General features: G+C 26.8%; 2 protein-coding genes across 2 annotated transcripts in view; both read left to right on the top strand.

Moving 5' to 3' along the window:
* Positions 1 to 12,449, top strand: part of LOC125836959 (UDP-glucosyltransferase 29-like) — a 129,209-nt gene that overhangs the window by 111,701 nt on the left and 5,059 nt on the right. The gene's annotated exons all lie outside the window — the stretch shown is intronic.
* LOC125837085 (beta-D-glucosyl crocetin beta-1,6-glucosyltransferase-like) lies at positions 3,134 to 4,465 on the top strand. Its single transcript, XM_049516233.1, has one exon. The coding sequence runs from the start codon at positions 3,134 to 3,136 to the stop codon at positions 4,463 to 4,465; it is 1,332 nt and encodes a 443-aa protein (XP_049372190.1).

Genomic DNA, 12,449 nt, shown 5'->3' with positions numbered 1-12,449 from the left:
TGGATAATGATAGTTTGTATTCAGGAAAAAGAAAATAGTTGATATTAGGGGTGTAAAACTTGTGAAAAAATGATAGTTCAAGTGTGTTTTTTATCATTATCTCTAAAAAGAACTATTTTTAGGTAAATTTGTTAAAAAAAAATCTTTTATGTATATTTTTAGTTTTTTTAAAAAAAAATTGTGTCAATACAAATTATATCACATAAACTGATACGAATAAAGTACGTAAAGAGTACATTGTAAATAGATTATTGGGTGCTCAACTTGGTTGTGAGCTAGTTGAGAACGTGTTGTATATTATTTCGTGGCTTTAATTATAGGGAAAATTGTGCATTATAGCAAATTATTAATTCAAAATAAATGATATGACTATAGTTTTATTTAATTCTAATTCGTAGCAAACACTTTGTCATTCTCGCCTCTCTCCCCTGAATCTCATTAGCCACTCTCAATTTTCTCCCTTGCCTCCCTCACTTTTATACAAACACAATTGTATAAAGCAAGAGAGACTGTATACACAAATACAAATTTCTCCGTCCTATACACTTATAATTATACTAATACAAATCTTCCTCTGCTCAGTTCTCTTTTATCTTTCTCTCGTTTTATACAAACACAAATTATACAAATACAACATACAATTTGTGTTTTATAAAACGAGAGAGGTTTGATAAATAAATACAAATGTTTTAACTCGGTTCAATTGTATATTAACTCGATTTTGTTGTATACAAATTCAAATATTATGCAGATATACAAACACAATCATTGATACATATACATAGTAGTTATATATATATATACAATTATCTAATCGATATACATATACAATTCACCTCTCTCCACTCTCTTTCCTCTCTCGCTCGCCTCTCTCATCTCTCTCTCTCCTAATCTCGCTCGCCACTCTAACCTATCACAAAGAGCATATTCATATAAAAACACAATTTTCATAGACATAGATGCCTGATTTATACAAATCGCCGCGATTTTATACAAATTAGATGTCTGCGATCTATACAAATTAGATGCTCCATAACAAATATAAGCGAAAATATCAAAATTGTAGCTATAAAGTGCTAATATAATTTTTACGTTTGTTATTCCTAAAATTTACTTTTTATATATATGTATAACGAATATATTAAGTATTAACATGTCGTAATTGATTACGCACACATATTAAATTAGTCATAAAATACTTTATTATTAAGAAAAAGACAAAAAGGTTGTGTCAACCTTATCTCTGGGGAATGACTTTTATTTTCAGAAGATTAAAAAATGGGATGCGTGATCAATGAGATCATTTGGTGAGGTGCACTCCTTAGCATGGGGATTAGGGATCTTTCTAGAAATAAAAACTTCGAGTATGTAAATTATTTTTTTTGGTCTAGTTTGGTAGATAGTAAAAGATATAATTGAAAATTTATTATCTTATATATTATTTCGAATCTTATGATTCTACCTTTAATAAAAAAAAATTGAAAACTAGATCGTTTTACGCTGTATTTTTGTATTCAGTTTCTGAAATTCATGACCCGAATATCTCAACAATACTGTGATATGCCCTATTTATAATACAATACTTTTTCAACTTTTATTTGTGTTTTTCTTGCTCTTTCTTGAAGAAAGTAAATATAATTAGGAAAAATCCTTTTGGCCAGAAAATTTGGTCAGAATTTGATCAGAATGGTATTTTACCTATGTTATTTTACCTTTTTGAATACCCTTTTAACTTTAATATCTTTTAATTAAAAGATAGAAAAAAAAATCAATATATTTTAAAATAAAAAAATATTATAGATTTTTAAAATTTCTTGCCAAATTGTATCAGAAATGCAAAGTTAAGATGTTTAGGTTGTAGCAACTATTAACAAGAGATGTAATAGCCCTTGCACTATTTTGGCAAAATTTTAATTGCCAAGCAAGTGTGGTCCTTCTTTTGCCATAATTTTGATACTAATATTAATTAATAATTATGGTGATATTAATAAGTTCCTAACCTCTTGGTTTGGCTGAATAACTCCAAAAAAAGAAAAAAGGTTGGTGTAAGGCCAGATTTGATAATATCCACATGTTTGTGAGAGTGATTGTTAGTGTAACATTTTAACAAGTATAAAGGATAAAATTTGCAACAGTTTAGACGCTAATTAATTTTATCTCAAAATTTTTTAAGTTATAATAATTTTGGATTTTTTTAAAATTCACGTATACATTGCTTTTTCGCCCGATACATAACAAACGATACATAAGTTATGTATCAAATATATAAGTTATGTATCATATACATAATTATAAACCAGATTCATACTGATTTAAATTTGAAATAATTGAAGTTATAGATCAACAATAACATTTATACCTCGTTTGCTATATATATATTTTTACTGTAGGGATGGCAGTTGGGGTAGGGCAGGGAAGGGCACACCCTTAATAGGGACCCACCTTCGGATCGGATTTCAATGAATTTTAATTTTTTTCGCTCTAAATTAAATTTATGTTTTTTTAATTTAATTTTGGACACTGAAAATATTTTTTCTGTATTAATTACTGTTCTGAGAATATTATTTCTGTATTAAAATCCTACTTTCAAAGTGAAATTAGGTATTGCTGTTGATTTTCTCCTTGATTTGTTCTTGGAAAAATGAAAATCAATATTTTTTAAATGTACTAAATTATTCTATAGATATATAAGTGTATCTAAAATAAGATCTAAACACTTTATGCCCACGACCCTCTATGTACTACATAGCATTGTAAACCGCCGTAGACAAGCCCTATGCAATAGGCTCGACACAAAAGACATTGAGCAGGATAATCCCTGGTCATCTATGTGGTGTAATTTGTAAATGACCACCCTCTAAACCAACTGAGTAATCCCGAAAGGACTAGTTGTGAAACTTTGTGTTTTACAATATGTAGTTCCATTAATAATATTGATGTGTTTTACAAAGCATTTCTTGTTTCTCTTATTGTAAAAATCAACAACATATATACATTGAAATCTCAGGAAACTTATTTTTGTCCTTAATATTGTTTTCTCTTAATTATTTCTAATAAAGCCTCTCATTTTTCTTCCTTCTTTCACTCTCAAAAAAAAAAAAACATGAATTTTTGTTTTAGGAAAAAAGTTTCCATGGCTACACAAGTACCACCAAAGCATCGTAATGCTTTGAGGGTACTTATGTTTCCGTGGTTAGCTTATGGACACATCTCTCCATTCCTCGACTTAGCTAAGAAACTCGCGGACAGAGGATTCTCTGTCCACGTTTGTTCTACAATTATAAGTCGAGAAACTATAAATAAACAAATCCCTGAAAAATACTCTGCTTCAATTAAGATGGTTGAGCTTTGTTTACCAAAATTACCTAAACTTACGACGAATGAAATCCCAGTCGATATGGATCACATTGTTCTAAAAACACTCAAATTGTCCAAATCCAACTTCGCGAAAATCTTGAAAAATCTGAAACCTGATTTGGTTATTTACGACTTATTATTGCAATGGGCTGAAGGCGTAGCGAAAGAACAGGGGATTCCAGCAATGAAATTCGTAGTTATGGGTGCAGCGGTGTTTTCATACTTTTATAATTCGATGAGAAAACCCGAGGTTGAATTCCCTTTTCAGGATATTTATCCTGGAAAAATGGAGCTGATGAAACTGAATGAATTGATTGCGAAATCTTCTAGAGAGGAAGAACATGATGATGTTGATGATCCTTTTGCTGAAGGAAATATACAAATTATGTTGATGAGTACCTCTAGAACTATAGAGGGTAAATATATTGATTATTTCACTAAATTGAGTAATTGGAAAGTTATTCCTGTTGGTCTACCAATAAAAAATCGCGTAACTAATGACGTGGATAACGCAGAGGTTATTGATTGGCTAGGAACAAGAGATGAGAATTCAACTATTTTTGTGTCATTTGGGAATGAGTATTTCTTGTCAAAAGAAGAAATGGAGGAATTAGCTTTTGGGTTGGAGTTAAGTAATGTTAACTTCATATGGGTTGTAAGATTTCCAGAAAGGGAAAAGCGAAATGTTGAAGATGTATTGCCAAAAGGTTTTCTTGAAAGAATTGGAGAAAGGGGAAGAGTTTTGGACAAATGTGTGTTACAATCAAGAATTTTGAATCATTCAAGTATTGGTGGATTTATAAGTCCTTGTGGTTGGCATAATGTAATTGAATGTTTAGATTTTGGGGTTCCTATAATAGCAATGCCTATACATCTTGATCAACCTATGAATGCTAAGTTGATGGTAGAATTGGGAGTCGCGATGGAGATTGTTAGAGATGATGATGGGAAAATTTATAGAGAAGAAATCGCGAAAACTCTTAAAGGTGTCGTAACAAGAGGGAATTTGAGGGCAAAAGTTAGAGAAGTCAGCAAAAATTTGAAATCTATAGGAAATGAAGAGATAGATGGAGCTGCTAAAGAGCTAATTCAACTCTGTAAGAAGTAGTAATAAGATGAGATTGATGTGGTAGAATTGTTTATTTTTATCACTTATTATGTATTCAAACACACATCGACATTAGTTTTTTTTTTTTCGGTTTTCCATCCAGTGTCAGATATCCATATCGGATTCCGATTAAATTCGGATTCCTAACAAAGGCGACTCCATACCCAAGGGTATTCGAACCCGATACCTCTTGGTTAAGGATGGAGGATTACTTACCACCCCACCACAACTCTTATTGGTATTGACATTGAGTTTACTTACACGTACTTGTTATTGATTGAGAAAAAATATTTAGCCAACTCTGCATTGAGAAATTAACATAAATAATTGTTTACCTAAGAACAAATTAAAATAGACAATAAACGTATACGTATATTATATTAGATTGAAGTTGTAAATATTCTACGTGACATGTTTAAAACTATAAAATTATATGATATTTTGATACATTATACACATCTTTAATATAAAACCACAAATCCAAAAAAAATAAATTACTTTCTTAAATTTCTTGTCCAGACAAACTAAGAAATATCTTTCGATATTTAGTAACAATCTTTCTTTAATAACACATGCACGCGCGCACACACACAATAACCATGATGACTCAAACACTTCTTTTCTTAAAAGACCTTATAGAGTGCAAATACAAATCAATGGATATTTTCAATATAAATATCAAACACATAATGAAAATACAAATCAAATATTTGCAATACAAATATCAAACACACAATGAAAACCCAAAGAAAAACAATAAAGTAGACAATATCACAAGCATATGACCAACAAATAAAAAAAAAAGGTACATGAATTAAAATAAATCAAAATGAATTCATGTTGTTGTTGCAAAGTGCAACCAACTCCTCCACCACTCCATCTATCTCTTCATCCCCTTTCATCTTCATCTTCTCACTCAATTTTTTAGTTTTCTTCCTCACACTTTCACCACTTTCTTCAATTACCACTTCCCATTTTCATCCTTCAATGCTTCAACTCCCATGCCAATATGTTCCACAATTGATTGGTTGGTCATGGTACATTGGCATTGCAATGATGGGCACACCAAATTTCATACTCTCCGTTAATGAACCCCATCCACAATGACTCACAAATCCACCGATACTCGTGTGTTGTAGAATTGTGGCTTGTGGATCCCATTTTTCCAAAACCATTCCTCTTTCCCCTACCCTTTCAAAAAATCCTTGTGGTAATACATCTTGAATACTTATTTTTTCATCTTGTGGACACCTAATAACCCAAATGAAGTTCACTTTACTAAGCTATAGCCCTTGTGCTACTTCATGGATTTCTTCCTTTGATAGAAACCACTCACTCCCAAATGACACAAACACACTTGAACCTTTTTCTTTCTTGTCAAGCCATTGCATGATGCCCACATCATGCTCATCATTTTGTTCAATGGAATCAGGAACTAGAGAACCTATCGGGACGATTTTCTTGGAAACTAATTCAGAGAGATAATCCATATATTTCACTTCAAAATCCTTCACTAGTATAATGTCACGCGATTGCCTAATGGCCTCCATGAATGCGTCTTTCATATTAACTTTTGAGTTTTCCATTGCAAGCTTTTGCATTTGAAGCATCTCATGTAAATTTCAGGAAATGGAAATTCAACTCCGGGCTTAGTGGAAGAATAAAACAATCATAGCAATGCTAAAAGTGAGGAATTGCACGGCAGGAATGTTTATAGAGGACGCGAACTCAGCAGCCCACGTCATATTTAAGTCATAAATGACTAAGTCTAGATTAAGAGTTTGTAATATTTTTGAAAATTCTGGAGTGGCGTTTTGAAATGCTTCGATTAGAGTGTTTGTGAGATGGTGTGGGAGGCTATTGGTGGTGTGGTAATGAGGAGGAAGATTAAGTTCAACAAATTCTATTGATTGAGAATACTAGTATACGTGCTCACGTGTTGCGCAGATGATTTAAAATGTATTAATTTCATAATTAAAATAACTAATAAAATTTATTATGCACATTATAATATATTTCATTTATAATGGTAATAATAATAATATACAAATCATTAACTGATTTATTTGAGCACATTAAATTAATATTATTAATACATAATTCATTTATAATATATTATGTTGAAATTTTTCTAAGGATACTATTAATTTTATAATTATTGTTTCTTATCAAATATGAAATACTTTTTAAATATTTTTATGTGTTTGTACTTTATTCTTTTTATGTCGTTTGAGTAAAAAATTATGTTAATAATTTAATAATTCTAACATTTCATATAAAATATTTGATATCATGAGATTAAATGGCATGTTGATATATTTTTTGTATATGTTTTATTTAAAATCCAAAAAAAAAATCAAAATATTTTTTCCAATTAAATTTATGTAAAATTATAATATAATTAGAAAAAACAAAAATAACAATATTCCAATATTCCTTGTTTCTCTCGCTATACAACCCTATATTATAGGGTCATCATTTATACATACAATTATCTGTCAGATATTTCATTAAATTATTTTTACAAAAAAATAAGCTAAATTTATTTGTGTTTTAAATCTATGTAACTCTAAACATAAATTTGTAGTTCCTATAGCAACATTAACAAAAATAAAAATAAAAAAGGCAAACAATTATTTTTTTAAAAAAAAAAATCTATTTGATGAGATTTACTAACATGTTTTTTCTTATCTTTCTAATTACAGTATAGATCCCTTCTAATTTTTTTTATAAAGCAATAAAAACTCTCTATGCACTTTATAGATTATAGGTTTATTTAAAAAAATATTTAAGCAATAAAAATTCTCTGTAAGCAATTATTTAAAAAATACACATGCAAAAAAAAAAAAGAATTATTAATCTTAGAAATATAGATACAAAGAAACAAAAAAAAAAAATTATTGTGTTTAGAGGAAATGAAAAAAGAAAAAATATCTGAGTGTCGTAGACCATATCGTTCTCGCAATGCACAACAATATTCATCAAGGTTTCAATTGTGACATTCTTCCCACGTAATTTTTTATTTTTCAGTCGCGTATGTCTTTCTTCGTTTCTTCACAACTGTCAAAGCACTTATTATCATCATTCCGCTGTAATATGCAGTTACCTATATACAATTCATTTTACAAAAGTAAAACCACAAACAAATAAGGCTAGTTACTATTCAGATTTGAAGAACAAAAAAATAATCTAAAAATACATGACAACTTACCAGGGGCGGCTCAACATAATTTGTGGCCTAAAGCGAAATTTTTATTAGAGGCCTAAAATCTATATAAATTTTATCTATATCTATTTATTTTTCTAAATTTCTAGACGTAAATTACTACTTAATATCTTTTATATAAATGATTTTTCAGACACTTTTTTTTTTAATTATTAGTTTTAAGTAAGATTTTATCAATTCAACATTGAAAAACATCCTTTTATTGAGCCAATTATTATATGAATTATTAACACAATTTTTTAAGTAATAAGTTGATAAACTTTAAAGATAAGAGTTAGAATCATAGAATTTGATTCAAAAAGTTGATAACTTGGTATACCTACTTTAATATGAAAATTAACAAATAAATTAAAAAAAAGAATTTGTAATGCACTTTGTTCAACACTTTGCGACTATTGATTCATATTTTTGAGAGTGTATTACTCTAACTATCAAAGATTTGAAGAAATAAAGTGCAAAAAGAGTTACAAAGGATAAATAATGCGAGTGTTAACGAAGAAAATGTAAGAATCCAAAACAATGTTTCCTTAATTTCTTCTATTTGAATGGGGTTAAGATACATAATTTTTTATTTATAAAAATTTGAGGCCCCCAAAAGGCCAATGCCTAAAATTTTATAGGCAAGAGCCGGCCCTGCAACTTACCTTTGACAAAATGAAGTTTAGGAGTTCTTTGCCTAATGGAGAGTAAATTCCTTTCAACAATTGCAAGGGAGAAGTTTAAATAATGAAATTTGAAAGTGACCAATTATATTTAATTTAGGACTTTATATAATTTTTAAATAATCAATACATCTTTAACTTATTTATTTAGTTGACGGCTTAAAATTTAAAATTCAAAATGTATTGGTTAATAGTTATCCAATTCTAATTTTTAGCAACGTGGCAAAGAAGTTTTAAAACTCCCTATTTAATTGGATAAATATTCTTTTTAAAATAAAGATTAATAATTTGGTTTTGAAATAGTAATTTTGCAACCGTAAAATTTTTTTATTTTTTTTTTACTGTTTGCAAATTTTATATCCATACTTTTTTTTAGTGTTTGCAACTTTGAAATTTTGTCTTTTGGCATTTTTAAAATTTAAAAATTAGATAGATATCCATAAACATAGAGACTACCGCTTAGATTATATTAATTACTAATATATTTCTTTGGTGAAAAATACATATGAATTTTATTAGTTTAATATATAAAATATTAAACATTTTATATATAAATGCAGTAATCTATTTATTTAAAATAATAGTGAATAGTGAATTATTATTTTTAAAATGTTGAATTTAGAAGTTTTGGAAAGATAGTTAATATATTTCGCATTAAAAATGTATAGTGTTCTAAAACAAAATAAATAGATAGTGAAAACTTTGTAAATCATAGCTTTTAAAAAAAATAAAAATCGAACTCCAATATTTTTTAAGCTTTTTAATTTTAGTAATAAATAAATTTATTCCCTAATTTTTAGAATTGATTTAAAATTATTTTTTAAAATTATTTTATTTATTTAAAAAATCAATTTTTTTAGCATTATCTTAAATGTTTATCATGAAAGTAAATTTTTAACTTTTTTTTAAAACTAATTTTTTTTTACTAATCTATAAATTGAATTTCAAAAATATAAAATATGTTTTAAAAAGTGTTGATAGTTTTCATTAGTTGTGCATTGGCATGTGTCTATTTTCTAGGATACTATTAATTTTAGAATTATTTTTTCTTGATCAAATATGAAATTCTTTTCAAATGTTTTTATGTGTTTGTATTTTATTCTTTTTATGTCGTTTGAATAAAAGTAATTATGTTGATAATTTATTAATTCTAACATTCATATAAAATATTTGATATCATGAGATTATATGGCATGTTGATATATTTTTTGTATATGTTTATTCAAAATTCAAAAAAAATTCAAAATATGTTTTCCCTGCCAGATATTTTGTTAAAATATTATTAAAAAATAACAAGCTAAATTTATTTGTGTTTTAAATCTATGTAACTCTAAACATAAATTTATAGTTCCTATATTTTAGGAACATTAAAAAAAAAAGAACAAAAAAAAAAGAAAAGGCAAACACTTGTTTTTTTTAAAAAAAAAAATCTATTTTATGAGGATTACTAACATATTTTTTCTTATCTTTATAATAATTTAGATTATAGATCCCTTTTAATTCCTCTTTAAAGCAATAAAAACTCTCTGTGCACTTTATAGAATATAGGTTTATTTCAAAAAAAAAAAATTAAGCAATAAAATTCTCTGTAAGCAATTATTTTTAAAAAAACACATGCAAAAAAACAAAAGAAATATTAATCTTAGAAATATAGATACAAAGAAATAGAAAATTATTATTTATTGTGTTTAGAGGAAATAAGAAAAGAAAAAACGTATTTGAGTGTCGTAGACCATCTCGTTCTCGCAATGCACAACAATATTCATCAAGGTTTTCATTATGACATTCTTCACACGTAATTCTTTATTTTTTACTCGCGTATGTCTTTCTTCGTTTCTTCACAATTGTCTGAGCACTTATTATCATCAGTCCGCTGTAATATGCACGTACTTATATACAATTCATTTTACAAAAGTAAAACCATAAACAAATAAGGCTAGTTACTATCCAGTTTTGATGAACAAAAAATAATCTAAAGATATATGACAACTTACCTTGACAAAATGAAGTTTAGGAGTTCTTTGTCTAATGGAGAGTAAATTCCTTTCAACAATTGCAAGAGAGAAGTTTAAAAATAATGAAATTTTAAAGTGACCAGTTATATTTAATTTAGGACTTTATATATTAGTTTTCTCATCGAGGATTTTATATATAACTGAATTATTCATCTTATTATATATAAAATATTAAAAATGTTTTGTGTTCTTAAAACAAAATAAATAGATAGTGAAAACTTTGTAAATCCTAGATTTAAAAAAAATAAAAATAATCAGACTCCAAATTTTTTTAACCTTTTTAAATTTTAATAATAAATACAATTATTCACTAATTTTTAGAATTGATTTAAAATTTAAAATTTAAAATTTAAAATAATTTTTTAAAATAATTTATTTATTTAAAATATAAACTTTTTTAGCATTATCTTAAATATTTATCATGAAAGTAAATTTTCAAATTTTTTTGAAAAATAAATTATTATTTTACTATTTATAGATTTGATTTAAAAAATATAAAATGTGTTTTAAAAAATGTTGACAGTTTTCAGTATTTGTGTATTGGCATGTCTATTTTTATTTGAAATTTTGAATTTATAATATTTAATTATTTATTATTTAAAATTCTGAAAATTTGTGGCGCTGACATTTGTCACTTTTTCTTCTCCTATTATATATAGATAGACTATTATATATAAATAGATTCTTTTGTGACATTTTTCTTGATGGAACTTAGGTTTATTGGAGTGGAACATAAGTAAATATGGAAATTTTTATTTGTGAGTTTTTTGGCTAGTTCTAAAAATGGACTTATGTGACCATGGTAACATAACTACATTAATGGTGTTTTTCTTCTCCTCCATATATTATCAATTTATGTTTCTATGATATATATGGTTTTATGGATTGGTGAGTGAAAATATCTATATGATGATAATCTATTTATAGTATATTATTGCTTATTTTTAATTGTGAGCATGACTAACATGGTGTATATTATAACATGGTGTCGTAATTGATTATTCAAGAAATATGTATATAAGAAACACAAAAAGGATCGTGCAATGGTGCAAGCATTATTCTCTCGTGGAATGGCTTTTATTTTAAAAGATTTAGTTTCTAAACTAATATACGTATCTTAGTTTGACAGATTGCAAAGTTCTTTTTATTTTAAATTTTTCATTTTCATGTTTTGGTTTGATTTTACAAGAAATTTGAAAATATAAAGAGAAATTTTAAACTTATGCTTAAAATAAATATATACATGTGTAACAATTAACATACTAAAAAGATTGAATACCATTTGAATATTATAATTTTAAACATGTCCGGTATATATTTGGTCTTAGAGTAAAATATTTAATTTTTTAATTTTTTCATATTTGATTGGAACAAAATATTTATAATTCTCCCAAGTGGCACAATAATATACTTATTTGTAAAAATAATATACGAACGTTGTTGAAATAATATTGTTTCATTTAGTTATCAAATATTTTATGTGCGCCCATGTGACCGGTTCCCTTTTATCAATTTAAAAAATAACATTTAAATACAGGGCAAATTACATATTATTGCTCATTCTAAGTTGTGAGCATGATTAATATGGTGTATATTATTTTTATTTTATGACTCGTCCTTTATACAACTGAGTTGTAAATTATAATTGATTACTTAGGAAATATATAATTGTGCCAATAGTTTTTCTTGAAGTGACTTGATATCTGACTCTCGAACTCGATTCCCAACCCTAACACACTTTTAACGATGACTTCGATACAAGGTACGACTTAGTCGATGCCGATTTCTAATTATAATATTTTTTCGGATTTAGTAATATTATAGTATTTTCCATATAATACATAAATGCTCTTAAAAAATTTCTTATAAAGCAATTAAATTAGAGAATGAAAAAAAACCACTTATATAAAGTATTTTCCATGTCATTCTCGTAAGAGAAGTCGTCAATCCTTAGGATAGTATGCAAATATTCAAATCAAAATTCAACAAATATAAACATATGATATCCTTTATTAAAACTGAATTAAAAAAGCACACACACACACGATAAGTCAACTTACAATTTAAGTATATTATTGCTT

Source organism: Solanum verrucosum, unplaced genomic scaffold (assembly GCF_900185275.1).
Source record: "Solanum verrucosum unplaced genomic scaffold, falcon-dt-bn FXZP01000165.1, whole genome shotgun sequence".
Classification (NCBI taxonomy): domain Eukaryota; kingdom Viridiplantae; phylum Streptophyta; class Magnoliopsida; order Solanales; family Solanaceae; genus Solanum; species Solanum verrucosum.
The sequence above is the reverse complement of the archived record's forward strand: the minus strand, read 5'-3'. Positions and strand labels throughout refer to the sequence as shown.

What these genes read in the sequence shown, in the direction of transcription:
- LOC125837085 (XM_049516233.1), top strand. Translation starts at nt 3,134, where the DNA reads ATGGCTACACAAGTACCACCAAAGCATCGTAATGCTTTGAGGGTACTT.